Source organism: Cervus canadensis, chromosome 31 (genome assembly GCF_019320065.1).
Source record: "Cervus canadensis isolate Bull #8, Minnesota chromosome 31, ASM1932006v1, whole genome shotgun sequence".
Classification (NCBI taxonomy): domain Eukaryota; kingdom Metazoa; phylum Chordata; class Mammalia; order Artiodactyla; family Cervidae; genus Cervus; species Cervus canadensis.
In genome coordinates, this window is record NC_057416.1 from 41,697,286 (window position 1) to 41,719,442 (window position 22,157).

The 22,157-nt window shown below is 44.1% G+C and overlaps 1 protein-coding gene across 3 annotated transcripts in view; it reads left to right on the forward strand.

The window, feature by feature from the left end:
- Positions 1-20,621, forward strand: part of ZNF385D (zinc finger protein 385D) — a 921,658-nt gene extending 901,037 nt beyond the window's left edge. For all 3 annotated transcript variants that reach the window (XM_043454129.1, XM_043454131.1, XM_043454130.1), the window contains 3 exons: positions 13,392-13,570; positions 14,540-14,641; positions 17,636-20,621. In XM_043454129.1, the coding sequence (XP_043310064.1) occupies positions 13,392-13,570; positions 14,540-14,641; positions 17,636-17,854 (500 nt within the window). In that variant the 3' untranslated portion in view covers positions 17,855-20,621. The remainder of the gene's footprint in view (positions 1-13,391; positions 13,571-14,539; positions 14,642-17,635) is intronic.
- The last annotated feature ends 1,536 nt before the right edge of the window (positions 20,622-22,157 follow it).

Sequence of the window (22,157 nt, forward strand, 5' to 3'; positions counted from 1 at the left end):
ATATAAATAAATTTATATTCATTTAAGTATATTTAAATATATATGCATTTATGCTTATTTAAATATATTTCCATATGTATTAATATATATACATCCAGGGATTCTGATTTATTATATATATACCCTACTGCTGCTGCTGCTTTTTAGTCAGCCAGTCATGTCTTGACTCTTTGCAACCCTGAGGACTGGAGCTCGCCAGGCTGCTCTGTCCATGCAGTTCTCTAAGCAAGAATACTGGAGTGGGTTGCCATGCCCTCCTCCAGGGGATCTTCCTAATTCAGAGACTGAACATGTGATTCTTTACCACTTAACCACTTGGAAGGTCCATATATCCTGCATATATATCCTAAATATATTTCCTACATTTCTTACATCCAGGGATTTTGATTTATTATATAGCCAGGGCCTGGGAAGCTATAGTGTTTGGGGAAAAAAAAAAAAAGCAAAAATGTTGCGAAGTGTTTTGCAGGCAGAGCTGAGAAGTAGCCTAACCCATCTCACCTGGAGGCTTAGGAGGTGATGGGTTGTCACCCTGACCTGAGCCCCTTTCTAGGCATGTCTCCCCCGAGGTTTCAGCCTGGGGCCGGGGGGTACACCGCACCACACCCTCCTCTTCCCTCTAAGGTGTTTTTCTCTCCGCATCAGACATCTTCCCGTGGGTTACACCGAGCGGAAACCCGCGGGGGACTGTAGAGGGCGAGGTCCGACATACGCCCCTGTCCTGCCCAGGGTGGGAGTGGTCCTCGGCGGACTCACCATAAGATCGTTGAGCTGGGTTCCCGTTTGGGGACTTTTGGAAGCAGGTGTGGAGACAGGGGTTTGAGGGCCCGTGGGCTTTAGGGGGTTATCGGGGTGGGAGAAGGAGACGGGGACGCGAAGGCCCGGACAGGCCGCTGACGAGGGCCAGCGGAGCTCACCTGCACCCACAGACCGGCCGGCCCCATCCCTCACAGGCCAGGCCTGCCAGGGGCCGTGCAGAATAGCGGAGCCGAGCTTCCTCAGGCCCGGGGCACAGTGGCTTTACCGGGTCCCTTTCTGCGGCACGGCAAGGCGCATCAGCCGCCTGCATACACGTGTCCCCGCGCTCTGGCGCCTCCCCCATGCCCGCCAGGCCCCACCCCTGCAGGGCGTCGCGGAGCTCTGAGCTGCGCTCCTCTGCGGTGCCACGGCCTCCCACGGGCTGCGTGACACGCTAGTGTGCGTGTGAGCCCCGGTCCCCCGTTCACCCCTCCTCCCGCCTTCCCATGCGCACGTCCGCTCTCCGTCTGCACCTCTACTCCTTCCCTGCAGACTGGCTCGTCACCATCACCTTTCCAGACGCCGCATATATGCGTCAATATACTGTTTGCTTTTTCCTCGTTCTGACTTCACTCTGTGACAGATTCTCGGTCCGTCCATCTTTACGATCGCATTGCTCTCCTTGTCCATTTACGATCTGTTGTTTACATTTAAAAAAAGGTCATTCTCCAGGCGCATGAAATGCAGCCTTTGTGCGCTCAGAGGATTTTGAACTACTCTGAAATGACTAGTGAAACTTAAAGCTTGTAGTAGCATTCTGTGTTTCTGGGGATGGCTGCATAATAGAGAGTTTGACAGATGGAGCAGATGGTTTGCTAATTTAATAAATATTAGATCTCATCAGTAACTACACCCATTGTTTAGAATATACACCAATAAAATAGTTTTCAGAGAGGAGTCCTCACACTGACAGCATTTAGCGTTGTCAGTCCATGATGCTACTGGAAAGCAGGACCCCTTTGGATAGCAGTCCACCCAATCCCTGGTTTCTAGTTCTCTTTAAGGACCACCTTGCAAGCTGCACTCAGAGCAGACCACAATCATACCCATCACTGCTTCCTCCACTCACTTCTACCCCATCAACAGATCTTTAAAAGACTTCTCCAGTTTCTTCTTAGATCCAGATTTTATTAACAGGAAAACACTGAAAAAGACTTGGCTGTGTTTTTCAGGGAACCAGGTTTGAATATCAGTTGGCATCAGAAGCAACCCAGCTGCAGAATGGGGATATGTGTCTTTTGCATTTACATTGTAATTCTAAGTGTTTTCTTGTTTATTCCTTTGGAAATACGTCATAGACATGAGCCAGAGAAGGCAATGGCACCCCACTCCAGTACTCTTGCCTGGAAAATCCCATGGACGGAGGAACCTGGTGGGCTGCAGTCCATGGGGTCACGAAGAGTCCGACACAACTGAGCGACTTCACTTTCACTTTTCACTCTCATGCATTGGAGAAGGAAATGGCAACCCGCTCCAGTGTTCTTGCCTGGAGAATCCCAGGGACGGGGGAGCCTGGTGGGCTGACGTCTATGGGGTCACAAAGAGTCAGACACGACTGAGTAACTAACACACACACACACAGAATATTGAGTAGAGTTCCTTGTGCTATAAAGTAGGTCTTTGTTGTTTATCTGCTTTAATCACAACCTCCTAATTTGTCCCTCCCCACTCCTTGTTTCCCCTTTGGTAATTGTAAATTTCTTTTTGAAGTCTGTGAATCTGTTTGTTTTGTAAATAAGTTCATCTGTGTTATTTTTTAAGATTCCACGCATAAATGATATCATATATTTCTTTATCTGTCTGACTTACATCACTTAGTATTGTAATTAATTTCTAGGGCCATCTATGTTGCTGCAAATGGTGTTATTCCATTCTCTTTTATGGCTGAGTAGTACTCCGTTATATACATGTACCACGTCACCTTTATCCACTCATCTGTTGATGGACATTTAGGCTGTTTCCACATTTTGACTTGAAAATGCATTCTTAATCATAAATATTGGGAAAACAATTTTCATCAAACACTGCCTTTGTTCCAGCTTAATGGAATAGACTAGAGTGAACTAGAAGAGATCAGATTTAATTTTTACCTCAAATCTGCAGAGAACTTTTCTGTGTGAACCTGGGCAAGGCACTTGTCTTTGGGCCCCTTTCTCTCTCCTTCTCTCTCTGTTCATTGTCTCTCTCTCTCTCTCTCTGTCTCATGGAGTTAAGAGGCCATATGCACCTTGTGAGGATGAAATACTCTGGTGTGATTATAGCAGAATCACAGCAACTGCTGTCTGCTCAGTTGCTCAGTCGTGTCTGACTCTCTGTGGCCCCGTGGACTGTAGCCCTCCAGGCTCCTCTTTCCATGGAAGTTTCCAGGCAAGAACGGGGGGTGGGTGTCACTTCCTGTTCCAGGAGCTGTGCCCGTCCCAGGGGTGGAAGCCGCGTCTCTTGTGTCTTAGGCACGGCAGGCGGCTCTTTACAACTGAGTCGCCTGGGAGCCCCAGCTGGGTCACTGTGTTATTTCACGTGCTTGCTCTTTTTATTTGTCATTACAATATAACCATTCAAAGTTAGTTAATTTTTTGGAATAGCCCTGGAATATAGGATTTCTGTGTTTTTTTGTGTGGTTTTTTTTTTGTTTTTTTTTTTTTAATTTGGGAGGAAAAGCCATTCTCCTGAACTTGCTAGCATGATTCACAAAACTTTCTAAGAATGCTTGCAACACCTTAAGAGGACATACTCTTTCTAAGAGACCTTGAAGTCTCCTTTTATTTTTATGTTATGGACACAGATACTATCAAAAGATATGTTTTGTCTCTTTCTTTACAGAAATTCCCCCCAAACATCCTGCTAAGTTAATGCTTTGCTTAGCCAATTTTAATGAGTTCCTGTATATAATTGGAAAAAAAAATCCTTTGAAATTTTATAAGCAGCCTCATTACTAATTTGGCAGATTTTTCTGGCGATAACTTAAAATGGTAACACTTGATCATTTTCACTAAGCACATTCCAGCTTTTCTGTACCTACACAGAGCTTATTCTCTTTCACTAAGTTTTAATATAGAGAAATGTAACATTATTGAAAGATGGACTTGGCTGGATTTTAAAATGGTTAGAGATTTCTAAATTTTTGCTTAAACATGAAAACAATGTTAAGAGGGAGAAAGAGAAGATTGACTAAAATTTCTTGAGTTTGCGGGCATGCCAAAATAATACCTTAAGATAAAAAAATGTACCTCCTGCAACAGTTCAGTAAATTGAAACCTCCTAATGGAGACAAACTGTGACTTATACCATCTTAGAACCTGAGCTCATAACTCTTTATGAATTTGTGTTTGTTGATCTTTATTAATATCCAATACTTTGCTAATCTTCACTGATTGACCACCATGCATTGGGCCCTGAGAATGAAAATTTGAACAAGACCCAGGAGTTGCCTTCAAGAAGCCCAGGTCCAGTGCGTGCCTCTGTTCAGGAAGGGACTGTGTAAAGACTCGTTTCCTCTAGAGATTTGTCATTTCATGTTTCAAGTGAAAAACTCATTTAAGCCAGTCAGCAGTAGTCCAAGTTCACAGCCCTGTTATTATTAAGGCCCAGAGATATCTATCACTTCTCTTCAACATCTTCTGGGATGACGATAAGACTTCAGTTGGATGGAAAAAACATAGAGACTCTTCTATCACAAGTCTGCTGTCCTGCCTTCTTTAAACTTTCTTTCAAATGATTAAAAAAAGACAGCTCAGCCACACAGCCTCTGCGTGACACGTGTTCACGCAGGACATGCTTGAGTACAAGAGCTGTACTATCTAATGTGGTAAACACTAGCCTCAGGTGGTGATTTAAATGGAAATCAATGGCCAGTTTAGTTGCAGGAGCCTCATATCAAGTGCTGAAGAGTGTCTCTGACTAAAGGCCACCATATTGGTGGGTACAGATCAAGACCATTTCCATCACCCCAGAAGTTTCTATCAGAGAGTGGACTGGAGCTACGATTTTTTTAAAATATTTTTTTGACCGATAGTAGGTGTACAACGCTGTGTCTGTTTCCAGTGTCCAGCAAAGTGAATCCATTACACGTGAACACACGTCTGCTCTTTTGTTGTTGCTCAGTCACCTCGTTGTGTCCAGCTCTCTGCAACCCCATGGACTGTAGCACACCAGGCCTCCCTGTCCCTCACCATCTCCCGGAGTTTGCCCAAGTTCATGTTCATTGCGTTGGTGATGCTGTCCAGCCATCTCATCCTCTGACGCCCTCTTCTCCTTCTGCCCTCAATCTTTTCCAGCATCAGGGACTTTTCCAATGAGTCGTCTGTTTGCATCAGACGACCAAAATACTGGGGCTTCAGCTTCAGCATCAGTCCTTCCAGTGAATATTCAACGTGGATCTCCCTTAAGATTGACTGGTTTGATCTCCTTTCAGTTCAAGAGACTCTCAGGAGTCTTCTCCAGCACCACAGTTCAAAGGCATCAGTTCTTCGGTGCTCTGCCTTCTTTACAGTCCAGCTCTCACAACTGTATGTGACCACTGGGAAGACCACAGCCTTGACTATGTGGACCTTTGTTGGTAGAATAATGTCTGCTTTTCAACACACTTCTAGGTTTGTCATAGCTTTCCTGCTAAGAAGCAATCATCTTCTGATTCCATGGCTGCCGTTACCGTCTGCAGTGATTCTGAGCCCAAGGAGAGGAGCTCTGTCACTGCTTCCACCTCTACCCCTTCTATTTGCCATGAAGTGATGGGGCCGATGCTGTGATCTTAGATTTTTCATTTAGTCTTAAGCCAGCTCTTTCACTCTCCTCCTTCACCCTCATCAAGAGGCTCTTGAGTTCCTCTTCATTTTCTGTCATTAGAGTGGTATCATCCACATATCTCAGGCTGTCCACGTTTCTCCTGTCTATCTTGATTCCGACTTGTCACTCATCCAGCCCGGCATTTCTCACAATGTGCTCAGCGTATAGATTAAACAGACAGGGTGGCAGCAGACAGCCCTGCCAGCCCTGCCGTACTCCTTTCTTGATCTTGAACCAATCAGTTGTTTCATACTGGGTTCTAACTGTTGCTTCTTGACCCGCATACAGGTTTCTCAGGAGACAGGTAAGATGGTCTGGTATTCCCATTTCTCTAAAAGCTTTCCACAGTTTGTCATGATCCACACAGTCAAAGGCTTTAGCATAATCAATGAAAGAGAGATACATGTTTTTCTAAAGTACCCTTGCTTTTTCTATCATCCAGCAGATGTTGACAATTGGTTCTCTGGTTCCTCATCCTTTTCTAAATCTAGCTTGGATATCTGGAAGTTCTTGGTTTTCATAATGCTGAAGCATAGCATGCAAGATTATAAGTATGACCTTCCTAGCGTGGGAGATGAGTGCAGTTGTCTGATGCTTAGCACATTCTTTAGCACCACCCTTCTTGGGAATTGGGATGAGGATTGACCTTTTCCAGTCCTGTGGCCACTGCTGGGTCTTCCACATTTGCTGACATAATGAAGGCAAAACCTTGATGGCATCATCCTTTAGGGATATGAATAGTTCTGCTGGAATTTTTTAGATTCCTATAATTCTTAAATAATGTACTTTGGAAATTGAAATATGGGTGATTTGGAATATATTATCTAACCAAAGAATTTTATGTAGCTGTCACCATTCAGAGTTTAGTTATTTCAGGTTTAGTGACTTCTCATTGATGAACAACTAGAATGAGTGATTTCAGAGTTATGTCAAGATGCATTTTCTTACCATGTACTTTTATGTACCATTTCTTTTAAGAATGGTTTCATGCTCAAGACAAACAGAATGTTCAGTTCAGTTCAGTCACTCAGTCGTGTCCGACTCTTTGTGACCCCATGGACTGCAGCACGCCAGGCTTTCCTGTCCATCACCAACTCCCAGAGCTTACTCAAACTCATGTGCATCGAGTCGGTGATGCCATCCAACCATCTCATCTTCTGTCATTCCCTTCTCTTCCTGCCTCAATCTTTCCCAGCATCAAGGTCTTTTCTAATGAGTTGGCTCTTCACATCGGGTGGCCAAAGTATTGGAGCGTCAGCTTCAGCATCAGTACTTCCAACTAGCCATTTAGAGGAATAAAAACAGAGAGAGAACATGGAGGTTTTTGGTGCCAGTTACACAGGAGACAGGGATCAAGACCATCCCCAAGAAAAAGAAATGCAAAAAGGCAAAATGGCTGTCTGAAGAGGCCTTACAAATAGCTGAGAAGAGAAGTGAAAAGCAAAGGAGAAAAGGAAAGATATACCCATTTGAATACAGAGTTCCAAAGAATAGTAAGGAGAGACAAGAAAACCTTCCTCAGTGATCAATGCAAAGAAATAGAGGAAAGCAATAGAATGAGAAAGACAAGAGATCTCTTCAAGATAATTATACCAAGGGAATATTTCATGCAAAAATGGGCTCAATAAAGGACAGAAATGGTATGGACCTAATAGAAGCAGAAGATATTAAGAAGAGGTGGCAAGAATACACAGAAGAACTGTACAAAAAAGATCTTCATGACCCAGATAATCATGATGGTGTGATCACTCTACTAGAGCCAGGCATCCTGGAATGTGAAGTCAAGTGGGCATTAGGAAGAATCACTACTAACAAAGCTAGAGGAGGTGATGGAATTCCACTTCAGTTATTTCAAATCCTGAAACATGATGCTGTGAAAGTGATGCACTCAATATGTCACCAAATATGGAAACCTCAGCAGTGGCCACAGGAGTGGAAAAGGTCAGTTTTCATTCTAATCCCAAAGAAAGGCAATGCCAAAGAATGCTCAAACTACTGCACAATTGCACTCATCTTACACGCTAGTAAAGTAATGCTCAAAATTCTGCAAGCCAGGCTTCAGCAATATGTGAACTGTGAACTTCCAGATGTTCAAGCTGGATTTAGAAAAGGCAGAGGAACCAGAGATCAAATTACCAACTGATCTGCTGGATCATCGGAAAAGCAAGAGAGTTCCAGAAAAACATCTATTTCTGCTTTATTGACTATACCGATCACAATAAACTGTGGAAAATTCTGAAAGAGATGGGAATACCAGACCACCTGACCTGCCTCTTGAGAAACCTGTATGTAGGTCATGAAGCAACAGTTAGAACTGGATACGGAACAATAGACTGGTTCCAAATAGGAAAAGGAGTGCGTCAAGGCTGCATATTGTCACCCTGCTTATTTAACTTATATGCAGAGTACATAATGAGAAATGCTGGCCTGGAAGAAGCACAAGCTGGAATCACGATTGCTGGGGGAAATATCAATAACCTCAGATATGCAGATGACACCACCCACTTCAGAAAGTGAAGAAGAACTAAAGAGCCTCTTGATGAAAGTGAAAGAGAAGAGTGAAAATGTTGGCTTAAAGCTCAACATTCAGAAAACTAAGATCATGGCATCCGGTCCCATCACTTCATGGCAAATAGATGGGGAAACAGTGGAAACAGTGGCTGACTTTAACAGGTCAAAGCTATGGTTTTTCCAGGAGTCATGTATGGTTGTGAGAGTTGGGCTATAAGGAAAGCTGAGTGCCGAAGAATTGATGCTTTTGAACTGTGGTGTTGGAGAAGACTCCTGAGAGTCCCTTGGACTGCAAGGAGATCCAACCAGTCCATCCTAAAGGAGATCAGTCCTGAATATTCATTAGAAGGATTGATGCTGAAGCTGAAACTCCAATACTTTGGCCACCTGATGCAAAGAGCTGATTCCTTGGAAAAGACCCTGATGTTCGGAAAGATTGAGGGCAGGAGGAGAAGGGGACGACAGAGGATGAGATGGTTGGATGGCATCACTGACTCAATGGACATGAGTTTGGGTGAAATCCGGGAGCTGGTGATGGACAGGAAGGCCTGGCGTGCTGCAGTCCATGGGGTCACAAAGAGTTGGACATGACTGAGTGATTGAACTGAACTGAATGCCTCTCCTTGGAGGAATTATATATATATTTTTCCATTTTAAAGAAATTTCCCCAGTTTCCCTGATGACCTAATGGATGATTGATTTGATTTAATTTTAGACAGCTATTTGCCAGTTTTCTTGCTCACCTCCCTTTTCTTTACACCAGTACATAACTTAAGTGCCATCTAGGGGCTTCCCTGGTGGTCCAGTGATTAAGAATCTGTCTTCCAATGCACGGGACATGGGTTCAATCCCTGGTCCACGAAATAAGATCCCACATGCTGAGGTGCAACTAGGCCCACGCTTCACAACTCCCGGCCTGTGCTTGAGAGCCTGGACCCCTGGTAAGAGAGGCTACCACGACGAGGAGCCTGCGGACCACGTGATTAGAGAGTGGCCCCCAGTCGCTGCAACTAGAGAAAGCCCCACGCACAGCAAGTAAGACCCAGCACAGCCATAAATGAATGCATGACATCCAAGTAAAGAAAGAGCCATCCAAAAAGTGGAATCTGTAAAGACGATGGGGGATTAAAGGGAAAGCTAGCCTCCATTCACTCCACACCACGTATTACTTTGATTTTTGCAGATAAAATACCTTGATCCAAGGCAATCAAAAGTAAACCAGTAAAAAACAAACAAACAAAATTAGTATTTCTAGGAGCATTGTGACTTGCTCGCTCTAAACTCTGGTTGGAGACGGTTTTGCATTGCAGCAAACATGGAAGTTTTAAATGAAGGTCATTGTCAGCGCCAGCCTTTTAGAAGTGGTGGGAAGGAAACAGCCCACTCAAAGTACAGAGGCAGCTTTGCGAGGCCCTGCTGTGCAGTCTCAAGGAAAGACACCAGCCTGGTGAGATATTTACACATGGATGAAACCAGAGGTGACCAAATCAGCCGGCACAAAACCACTGCCGTTCATGTAGCACCCTCGTTCCGGATCCTCTGCTGAGCAGAAAGGTGTCTTACAGGGGAAGAGTGAGAAGGGGGATCTGAAAGACTCAAATTAAAATCCGATTTTAGAAAAAAGACAGCATTAACAACATAGAGAAGTTAAAGGTGGTGTGAGAGATCCCTGTGGAACTGGAATTCAGCTAGCTCAGACATCCTTAGTGGATTTCTAGCTAAATCCCCATAGTTCTAGGAACTTAGTTAGAAATCCACCTTCTACCTGTCAGTAACTTCAAGCAGTGTTTGCTTTGTGAACCAGGCAAGTAACTTAACCTTTCTTAGTCCCAGTTTATCTCTCAAACGGGCATAATATTATCTCCGATCGCATAGTGCAGCTAGGAGCAGGTAGGTAATTTAGCACAATAGGTACAATGCTGAAAAAATAAAATAAGCACAAATCCTCCCAATAATCACTGTTTTTAGATTATCCATGCACATTTGAGCTCTCAAAAAGGTAAATGCTTGAGAATTAAGAGTACGTGTTTTCTTAATTGTAGCTGTACTTGGAGCAAATATAGCTACCCTGACAGGCTACTGAAGCTTTCAGCTCTTTTGAAACTAATAGCAATTTAATTATGACTGACAATCTGCTACTAGCGCAGGAGGTTGCACTGTACAAAAGTTCCACTGTGTTTGATGATGAATGGTAACCCCAGAGTCAAAGCTATTAGCTGGAGTTTTTCGCCCAATCTTAGCATGATTTTAAACATGTGTTTGGGGTGTGTGTGTGTGTGTGTGTGTGTGTATGTGTGTGCGTGCACGTGCTGGGCAAGGCATGCAGGAGTGCATATACTTAATTTCCTATCTTTAGTAGCTTCTGGGGAGGGACTACACTGAAATAGCAATGCTCATGATGAAGTGATTTTTCTGAGAGGTTGGTATTTCTCCAGTGTTCACATACCTTCTGTTCACATCTCTTCTTCTAGGGTCAGACATAGGTGGGTCTGAAGATATTGAGGAGAACATGTTGTTTTCTGAATCTTTACCTACTGTTGCTAAGATCTTTACCTACCATTGCTCAGCCCCTACTACTGGGGCCAAATCTTGATTTCCTTCTCCTCTTCCTAATCCACCTGACACTCAATCTTGAGTCAGACTGCCCAAGCCAGACTTTCTCATCATCCTCCCAAGCAAGACAAAGTACTTCTATCTTCACACAGGTAGAAACAGCTTTTTGATTCATTTTGGTTGCAACTATCAAACACCAGCTCAAACCATAGGCGATATTAACCACAGTGAGTTGAGGGGCCTTCAGGAAAGTCAGGATGAGGATTGTTTCAATATTTACTGATTTGGCTGTGCCGGGTCTTGGTTGCAGCGCACAGGGTCCTCACTGCATCATGAGGGATCTTTCATTGTGGCCACGGACTCTCTGGTTGTGGCATGCAGGCCTAGTTGTTCTGTGCAGTTCCCCAACCAGGGATCAAACCCCCATCCCCTGCATTGGAAGGTGGATTCTTAATCACTAGACCACCAGATGCTTTTGAACTGTGGTGTTGGAGAAGACTCTTGAGAGTCCCTTGGACTGCAAGGGGATCCAATCAGTCCATCCTAAAGGAAATCAGTCCTGGGTGTTCATTGGAAGGACTGATGCTGAAGCTGAAACTCCAATACTTTGGCCACCTGATGTGAAGAACTAACTCTGGAAAAGACCCTGATGCTGGGAAAGATTGAAGGCGGGAGGAGAAGGGGATGACAGAGGATGAGATGGTTGGATGGCGTCACCAACTTGATGGACATGTGTTTGAGGCAAGCTCCAGCAGTTGGTGATGGACAGGTAAGCCTGGCATGCTGCAGTCCATGGGGTTACAAAGAGTCGGACACGACTGAGCAACTGAACTGAACTGAACTGAACCAGGGAAGTGCCCAGGATGAGAATTTTCTCTTACTCTCTGCTGCTTAGACATTCCTAAGCCACATGGGCCCTGGGAATGCTTCATCAGTTTGACTGAATAAGCTGCATGGAAAAAATTTTTTTTGTAATAAAATCATCTGTTTGGATAGAGAATGTTGGATAATCATCTGCTCACATAGTGACATAAAAGCTTCTGGTCTGTATAAGGATCACACACGCAGAGTAATGCGTGTGTGTGTGTGTGCATACATAGGCGTGTTCTTTCATTCATTACGTGTGTGTACACGTGTGCATTGCTCCCCAGAACGTTGCTTGCCTTACTCTCATTTATGGCATCTTCTTACAAAGTAGGTCCAATTGGGTCATTAGACCACAGGGGGCAGGGTAAGAACGGACCCAGGACAGCCTCACCACCCCCACCACCATGGACAGGTGCCCTGGCACCATATTTCAGCTGTTCTGGTTTTTTTCCCAAGATGTTGACTCTTTTCTCTTTCCTTAATATGTTGATATATGAATATCTTCATTGCTGTGCCTAAGGATAGAGATTCAAAGTGAGGGATCTAAGTTGTTAAAATATGCATTTTTAAATATTGGACTCAGTAAAGTTATCATTTTGCAAGAGAGAAACATGGGTATAAACCTGTTCCATATATTCATTGCCCCTTATCGAAGACATTGGTGACTGGCTCCAAGCTGGAAAGCCCTCGACATCTTTCTTTATTGATGTTGAATGGTTCTGAGACTCTGGTTCAAGAACAAGAAGTTAAGAATCTCTTTTTTTTCCCTATGCTTCCAGAACTGATAAGTGAAAGTGAAAGTTGCTCAGTTGTGTCCGACTCTTGGCAACCCCATGGACTATATAGTCCATGGAATTCTCCAGGTTAGAATACTGGAGTGGGTAGCCTTTCTCTTCTCTAGGGGATTTTCCCAACCCAGGGATCAAACCCATCTCATAAACACAATTAAGATGATAAAACCTCTAAAACAGAATTAAAAAAAAAAAAAAAACAGAATGGCAGGAAGAATATAAAAGATGACACAAGTAAATTTCAGAGCAAAAACACATGGCTAAACAAGAAAAGTAAAGAATATTTATCAACTCCAAGAGGGAAATTGTGAAGAAAAATTTTGAGAGAACACTGCCATCCTGAATTTTAGTGTTAAAAAAAAATGTTGATGAGTAGAGTAACATCAGTTATGTGGGATGGGCAAAGATGTGGCTGGTATAATAAAAAAGAAGCATTTTTCAGAGTGTACCCACCTAGCCAGTGAATCCCCCTTTTATAGTCGTTTTTATTTTTTTTAAACATTTGAAATTAAATAGCCAATCAATGTGAACTTTGCTGTTCAACAGGACCTTTTTTTTTTTTTTCCAGAGTCATTAAGATCTCTATACTGTTAGGTTCCTTCTTTGAGTCTAAACTACACAGCCAGGAAAGCGTGTTTGTATTCTGTTCAGAAAGTGGGTATTTAATTAGTGCCACTTCTGTAAACACACCCTATTTAAGCTGATTGCATTTGTTACAGCTCACCTCCAACTATATCTGTAGCAACTAAATCACCCTTCCTCATCAGGTATCATTCATGTCTTACCAGCATCAAGAGGAAAGGAAGTCACACCCATTTAACTTCATCTCAGGACTTCCGAGTTTACTCCTGTAGCTGGCGCTTGTTTGTTACAGGGGACGTGGAACCATGCATGGTCAGTCATGTTACACGTGGCGGTCACAGCGCATGTTTGCAATTTTCTGTCATGAGCGTGCCTGAAGCAGAATCCCCGGGAGCAGTGCATGCAGACTCAGCATCGCATCACGCGGTGTTGCTGCATCGTGTCTTGGAGGCGATTACTAGAAGCCTTCTCTCCGCTTTTTTCTTTCTTTTTTCACATTTCTGGCAGGTACGAAGCACAAAACTATGCTAGAAGCTCGGAACGGAAGCGGGACGATCAAAGCCTTCCCTCGGGTGGGTGTGAAAGGCAAGGGCCCGGTTAACAAGGGAAACACAGGCCTGCAGAACAAGACGTTTCACTGTGAAATCTGCGATGTGCACGTCAACTCGGAGACACAGCTCAAACAGGTAGGCGGAACCCCCTCCGGACGTGGGGACGGGCGGGGTCCCCCGGGGCCGCGCGCCTGCGCTGCCCCCTCCCACCCCTCCATCCGCTCAGCTTCTGATTCACCCCCCTTTACCTGTGCGTGGGTTAGCTGCTTAAAGGAATACTGAACGGCTTCTAACATCCTTCCAAGCTTGTCGGGAGTGAGTGAGTCTGTGCGGGTCTTACAGATGAAGCGTGGGAGGCCAGGGGGCTACAGCAGGTCTCTTTACCAGGGCTCCCACTCCAAAGGGCTGCTTCTCGTTAAGGGTCAGAGTGCGGCATCCGTGTTTCCTCGTTGAGACATGCACATGCTGCCGCTAATTCTGCCCTGTGCTCTTCCCGCATGTGGCCGCCCTACCTCCTGGTCTGCGCTGCAGTTCTGAATCCCGCGGCCGCCTGCTAACCGGACGAGTCACTTTTACTCCAGCAGCCTTCCAGAGGGATCGCGTCTCCCGGGCTCCCTGAAGTACCAGCCCTCATACTGAATTGTGTTTTATATGCACACGCACCTTCTTGCGCTGATTTTTATGCACCCTCGTTATTTATCTTTAGAATTTAGGGGGTTGACATTTGGCTGTACAAATGTGAGGGTAAATATTAGCATGGAAATAAATCCGTGCCTGCCTGGCCACCTTGGTTTATTTGCACATAAAATTCCTTCAGACATTTCTTTCCTTTGTAAATGTCCCTAAACTGAGATCTGTGCTCTGATAAGGAGAGAAGCTGGGAAAAAGAAGACCCTGCTATGTGTTAAAAATAGACCAAAATGGCAGCATAAAACTCTCTCTCCCCAAGGCATCCACAACCAAGGACAAAAGGGCATGCTCTTTTATTTCTGTCTTTCTGCAACTTGCATTAAGTAATGAATACCCTTCCCCAGGTTAAAGCAACGTCTGTGAGGGGCGTGGAGGACGGTCTCTAACGCTGTCCCTTCTCGTTGCCTTCAATAGCACATTAGCAGCAGAAGGCACAAAGACAGAGCCGCCGGGAAGCCCCCGAAGCCCAAGTACAGTCCTTACAACAAGCTGCAGAAGGCAGCGCGTCCGCTGGGGGTGAGTGTTGCCTCGCTTCCAGGTAGAGTGCAGCCTTTCTCGGAGGACTTCATTTGTCAGTTACTACAGGAGATAAATGGCAGCCCACTCCAGTATTTTGGCCTGGAGAATCCCATGGGCAGAGGAGCCTGGCGGGCTACAGTCCATGGGGCCGCAAAGAGTCGGACACGACTGAGCCACTAACACTAAGGGAGATAAACGGAAGACGCCCAAGTAAAGACGGTTGATTTGAAAGTCCAGCCCCTGTGCCGCCAGCAGAATCACTGGTTCCCTGAGTTGGGTGGGCTCCTGTCGCCTTAGCTGAGGTCAGACATGTTTTCAGCTGGGCTCAGGTTTATAGAGAGCATGGGGACGGAAGGAAACCCACAGTCTCTTGCGTCAGGTAAGTAATCACGGGAAATCTGAACCCGAGGTTAGCGAGTACTGTTAAGAAAGGTTGGTGAGGAACAAATTCTTCCAGCTTCTTTTTAAGATCTCCAAGAGATAAAGCATTGCTCTTGTTTCCCTCAACAGTTCTGGCTGTTAAATAACAGTCTGAAAGGCATGGCTCGTTTAAAAAAAGAAAAATCACCTAAGGACACTATTTAAGGCCTGGGAAATGCTTCCTGAGACATGCCCTCTTGTTTTTCACACGAGTACGCATATTAGTACTGATGTCCCGACCTAGAATTTGTATAGAATTTTAGGGGAAAACTGTAAACCTCCTGGCATTTAAGCTAATTATTTATAAGTGTAGGCTTCCCTGATAGCTCAGTTGGTAAAGAATCTGCCTGCAATGCAGGAGACCCTGGTTCCATTCCTCGGCTGGGAAGATCCCCTGGAGAAGGTATAGGCTACCCACTCCAGTATTCTTGGGCTTCCCTTGTGGCTCAGCTGGTAAAGAATCCGCCTGCAACGCGTGAGACCTGGGTTCCATCCCTGGGTTGGGAAAAGACCCTGGAGAAGGGAAAGGCTACCCACTCTTTATAGGATTTTAGGGGATCTACCCACTTTTTATAGGATTTTAGGGGCAATCTGTAAGCCTCCTGACATCTTAAGCTAATTATTTATAAGCATAGGCTTTTTTTCTGGTTGAAGTGACCATAGCTTCCATCTGAGAGATGCAGGGTTCTGCACTGTTTAGCTATAATAAACCATAACTGTGTGTATAAAAAATTAAGATGGAGAACAATTGCTCTACAGTATGTGCTGAATTATGCATTTTGAAATCTGTTTTCTTCAAAATAGATCTTATTAATAATCAGTGCTATTGTGTGCTGCCGACACGTGAAAACACAGTTAAAGGAAAACTGCAATCATCTATTGTGAGACCTCAGAATGAGCTGACCCAATTAATTTAGTAGCATCACCCATTTTTATGCAAATGAAGTCCCTTTGCTCCTTTGCATAGAATGCATTTTAGCTGCTGTGAGAGACTGTGAATTCTGCTCAGAGTGGATGATTCAGCAGTACTAGCCACAACCTGAGTGCTATTTCTGACCGGTGGAGATGCCACTTTCAACAACCAAGTGAATAGTTCTTAAATAAACAGAGAAGTCAAATCGTGTTAATGTTAGCTTCCAAAGCCTCCTGCTTAACTAGCACTGTTACTGTTTCCATAAATGGGAACATTCCCTTCATGAGACCAGCCATCTTACTAACAGTACTAGTCAGAGAATAAACTGGTATTGCAGCGTAGGTGTCCGAGAGCGGCAAAACATGGCAAAGTTTTGGGGGAGATCATTTTTTTCCCTTCTTTAGTGAAAGTGGAATTTTATTGTTTTTGCATCTCTTGATTGGTACTCACACCTTCATTGCTACTCTTGTCACATCTGCATAGCCAGAGTAGCTGACAGCATTAATCAATTTCTCTTTAAAAATGTCTATTCCCTGGGACTTGGCTAGCCAGTTCAGTGGTTGAGATTCCACACTTTGACCACAGGGGGTGGGTTTGACTCCTGGTGGGGGAACTAAGATTCCAGATGCCGGCAGCCCACCCAGAAATAAATAAAATAAAATAAACATTTTAAAATGTCCATTCTCTGCTAGTTAAAATGTGTGTAAAGAGTGGAGTAAAAAAAAAATCCTTATTTTTTCTCAAGATGAATAGTTTCCTCAGGAGGTATATTTATCATGAAAAATAAGATAGCAGAGTACTTTTCTGCACATCCATTCAACATCCTAGATCAAGCCATTTTCTGGGATCTTCCAGTTCCTCCAAAAGGAAAGATGTTCTACAGTTTCCATTATTCTTTTAAAATTTGTTTTATTGACATATAGTTGATGTACAATGCTGTGTTAGTTTCTGCTGTACAGAAAAGTGATTCAGTTATACATATATAGTATTTATACATATTCAGTTATACATATATATAATATATAATAACAGCATTGTATATATATATTATATATATATATATTGGGTTGGCTAAAACGTTCAGGCTTTCCATAGATGTTCTGTATATATATTATATATACATATAATATATAATATATATTGGGTTGGCTAAAAAATTTGATTAGGTTTTCTTTAAGATGTTTTGTATGTGTGTGTATATATATATATACATATATGTATATATATAATGTAAAGCTAAAATAATAAGCTAAAAAGTTTATTCAGATTTTCCATAAGATTATCTGTGAGTGCATATATATATATATATATAATATATATATATTGGGTTGGCTAAAAAGTTTGTTCAGGCTTTCCATAAGATGCTCTCTGTGTGTGTATATATTATATGTATAATATATACACTGGGTTGGCTAGGAAGCGTGTTCAGGCTTCCCATAAGATGCTCTGAATATATCTCTTCCTTTTCGCGTTCTCTTCCATCAGGCTGGTCCCAGGACTCCGGGCGTGCATCCCCGTCTCCCAGGGTTCTGCTGCAGTTCCCTGGGTGTGACTTGACCCGGGTGGGGGACGCCCGCTCTGCTTTAGGAGCCAGCCCCTCTTCTGGACGCTCAGGGCAGACTTTTGCTCACCTGCTCTTCTTTCTCCCTCCCCCGCAGGTGAAGCTGGTCTTCTCCAAGGAGCCGTCCAAGCCGCTGGCGCCGCGCCTGCTGCCCGGGCCGCTGGCCGCCGCCGCGGCCGCCGTGGCCGTGAGCTCGCCGTTCGGGCTGCGGGCCGCGCCCCCCGCGCTGCTGCCCGCGCTGCCCCCCGCGCTGCTGCGGCCGGCGCCGGGGCCCATGCGCAGCGCGCACGCGCCGGTGCTCTTCGCGCCCTACTGAGCGCGCGGGCGGACTGCAATAACTCACAAGCCGCACGCCGAAAAGAGAACTATGCAGCGTTTATTTATAGTTTAAAGTATATCTGAAGAGCCAGGACTTTTGATAGTGAACTGAAAAGATTATTAAAAAGAAAAGATGAAGTAAAAAGAGGGCGGTCTGGGGGCGGGCGGGAGGGGTGGTATTGTCTCCAAATTAAAGCATTCCTCTTGAACATTGAGTGTTTTAGAAGTGATCTCCAGCCTTGACTTGTAGTGGTACCTAGAACCTCTGAAGCCTTTGTGACACGCCTTTTGGGCACCTGTTCCCCCTGCATTGTCTTTCCTGCTTTATGAGACGACTATACATTGTCTGAGGGCATTAACTGGTTCCAGTGTGTATATAAATAATCATTTACTCTGTAGATTAAAATAATGCAAAAAAAGGAAAAAAAAAACACACAAAAATCAAAAGCAACACTGTGAATAGTAGTACCCGTGGTCCTCTTGCTCTGACAGCAATTCCTGGGTATTCGTCCCAACTGAGGTAGATGCAGTAGACGTCTTGTGAAACAATAGTGCTGTGTCTCAGTCTACGCCACTAGGTTCTCAAGAATTGCGAAAGGTACAATGAACGACTGCTTCCTGCCGGTAAGCAGTCAGAAGAGAAACGGCACCGTCTGCCGTGGTGAAGGCCCCCAGCCCACCCTCCCGTCCTGCCCACCGTGGAGAGGACTTTCAGTCCAGAGCAAAAGAACAGGGCTGACTCAGAACAGAGGAGGGAGAGACTTTAATAAAAAGAGCTGCTTGCAGAGTGCTTTCCCCCACACCAGGGCATTGCTGCCGGAAACAGGAAGTGTTTTTCAAGTGCTTCTATCCGAAAACAGGTAAACCCGTGCATCGTGGGGGTCCAGAAAGAAACCAGTACAACTATTCCGTTTCGAGGATGAGGGACAATCCTAACCTAGCATGATAATGCAAACTACAGATTTTTCATGTTAGTGCATATCCACTAAAAACAAAGAATATTACACCTCTGCAATATCCCCTTTATATCATACCAGTAGGGCTGTCTCTTAGGCAAAGTTTTCTGCTTTGACTATGATGGTAGATATTAGCTGTTGTTGGTGGTTTTTTTTTTTTTTAATTTCCTACTGACATGATATAAACAAGTAATATATATATATATTTAAATATTAGGGAAAAAAATCAAAGAAAAATGAATTTGCATTCATTTCAGACCAGGGGTATAGAGTTAAAAAATACTGTTAAGTTGCACTTGGCCATCATTTCTCTAGTGGAGTTGTGAAATACTAACAGCCTTCAATATTCACCATAAGGCTGAAAGGAGTTGATGTTTTACCTTTAAAACAAGATTTATCAGGGGTATATATAAATATATGTATATTGTATATATGTTAGAAAGATTAAGAGTATAAGTTATAAAAAGAAAATCTATATAAAATAATTATATATCCATCCCATGTTACATGTTATCATTAAGTTGGTAACAAATGGCATAAAAATAGCTGTGCCTTTAATTTGTGGTAAAGGCTATTTGCTTTTTCCCATAGAAAGCTAACATATACCTGTCACCTATGGTGGGGTTTGATGCAGCCGCTCTGTTGCATTAATAAGAATAATGACACTCAAACTTCAAACAATGGAAACATGTACAAATCCACTCTACCAGATTTAGGTTTAGAGAAAAAAAAAATATTTTTGAAAAGGTTTTGTAGAGAACTATTTAAAAATATACAGAAAGGCTGGGTATGGCCTTCCTGGAATTGCTCTTATCTAAAATGTAGTAGACTTTTGAGAGGTCTGAAGATGCAAAGTGAAACCATTAGAGAGATGGGTATTCATCATTTGTCATTTTGTATTTAAGAAACACCAGTAGCGTCCTTGGTGCTCAACATTAAACATGGTCTTTGGAGTTCTTCTCTGCCACCCAGCTGAAAACATTTGTCATGTAAACACATCTTTAAAGCAGTTGACTTTATATATCTTTTGTTAAACAACCGACCAAAAGCAAATAGGAAGAAAGGAGGGAAGGAAGGACAGAAGGGAAAGGAGAAAAGAGACAATGCTCCATCAGCCTTTGGTAAAAGGGATTTTGAACCATATTGCTTCTGCCTGAACGTGTTGACTAGGACTGGAGTCTGTTTTTGAGAGCGTCTGGTGATAATGCGTTTGCCAGTACCTCTACTTTCTGGTCTTAGCGAGCATTTGCTTTGTTCCACCCTCAGACCCCCCTGTTCAGCCAGGTAGAGAGTTAGCTCATGCGTTTTGTTCTTTGGGTCTGTCCGTATCTTGTGTGACCAGTTTTGGACAGTCTTGACCTTTAGATTCTGCTTTGTCAGATATTTTCACTGTTCACTCTGTCAGCCCGAATCCCTGCCCAGCAGCATTCACGCCTCTTAGAGCCTCTCCTTCTGCTGGGGAACGCAGTGTGATCGGTACAGTCTTGCTGCAGTGACCCCCGCTGTCCCCCCCCCCCCCCCTGGTCTCACCAAAGTGGGGGAGCCGGTCCCGCTGGGGTCAGGGCCTGTGCGATCGAGGAGCCCTGGATCACGAGACGTGACTAACTTTCATGATTTGCTGGGAGACAAATAAATCAGCCATATTTTCTCCATCAGCCATATGAGAAACCTCAGAAACACCTAAATCCCTTCAGCCTCACTTCACTATGGAACCATTTTTGTTTAAATGGTCTTTAAAGTTGGAGTTGTAATCATCCATTGTCTTTACTCACTACCTAATAAAGGATGAAGCCTAACCGTAGAACTTAACTCTGGATTCTCTGTGAATTGATTCCCCGCATGCCATGTATTTATCAACACCAGATCCGTATCTATTGTGGTTCAAGCTGCTATCAAGTTCTATCCTTTCCCTGAGGGAAATTCTTTTCATGAATACAGATCAATAATTCAGATTGGTCAGCAGTGGTGCTCTGAACATCCCAAGGGGGCTCTGACTTTAGTCTTATGCCCCCTCTCACGCCACATACCCATGGGCAAGGGAGTGATAGACGAGGCGTCTCCGACCTCATTTCAAACAAATATAAATGCATTGCAAGAGCCAAATGCTTCTGGAAAAAGCATTGTTGTGCCTCATCCAGATTACCCAGGCAAATGGAAACAGTCGTGGGGAAGGCAGTGTATTTCTCTTCTGAGAAAACAGGTGATTACAAGTGACAAATCACTCCTCTCCTTGGTCCTGAACTTTGAAGAGTGGTTGTTCTATACACATAACAAACACTATTGGCTTTTGGCCATTAATATCACTACCTCATCTCAGAGGACTGCGGTCTTCAGGTCCTCTTGGGTTTCCGTTCTTCACTTGCAATAATTCATTGCCATTATTAGAGATATAATTTGGTTTTTTTGAAAGGTGCTACATATTTTGTTGCCAAGGAGCTGTTTAGCCAAGAGAATGTTTATACTTACTTGGAAATTAAAAGGACAGGAAATCATAACACAAAGGAATAAAAATGAAAAGGCTTAAAACCAGGTTTATTCTGTGTTTATTGTGGATGTGCTCACATATGTTTCCAAGGGACAAAACCATTACACGGTGGTTATGGGCAGCAAGTTTCACTTACCATTAATACTTTAGATTAATATCTTTGTCTCCACACCATGGAATATTTCAACTTTCCTGAAGAAATCAGATCAAAAAGCTAAAAAAATGACTTGAATGGTTTAGAGAGAAAACTTCCTTCAAATCTCAGTTGACCTGTGGAACCACCTTCTTGTACACTAGCGTGGATGGCACTGGATCAGTCACTCTCTGTATACAGGTGGCTCTAGTGGTAAAGAACGCGCCTGCCAATGCAGAAGTTGGAAGAGATGCGGGTTCGATCCCCGGATCGGGAAGATCCCCTGGAGGAGGGCATGGCAACCCACTGCAGTGTTCCTGCCTGGAGAACCCCAGGGACAGAGGAGCCTGGCGGGCTGCAGTCCGTGGAGTGGCAAAGAGTAAGACACGACTGAGCGACTCCACAGCGCAAGAGAGTGTTCGTACAGGAGTGAGGGAAACAAAGGGAGCCTGAAAGAAGTCAAGCTTGTGGCCCCGCGGCATGTGGGATCTTCCTGGACCAGGGATTGAACCGGCATCCCTTGCATTGCAAGTGAAAGTCGTTCTGTCGTGTCCGACTCTGCGACCCCATGGACTATCCAGTCCAGGGAATTCTCCAGGCCAGGATACCGGAATGGGGAGCCTTTCCCTTCTTCAGGGGATCTTCCCAACCCAGGGATTGAACCCAGGTCTCCCACATTGCAAGGCAGATTCTTAACCACTAGACCACCAAGGAAGCCCCTAGGAAT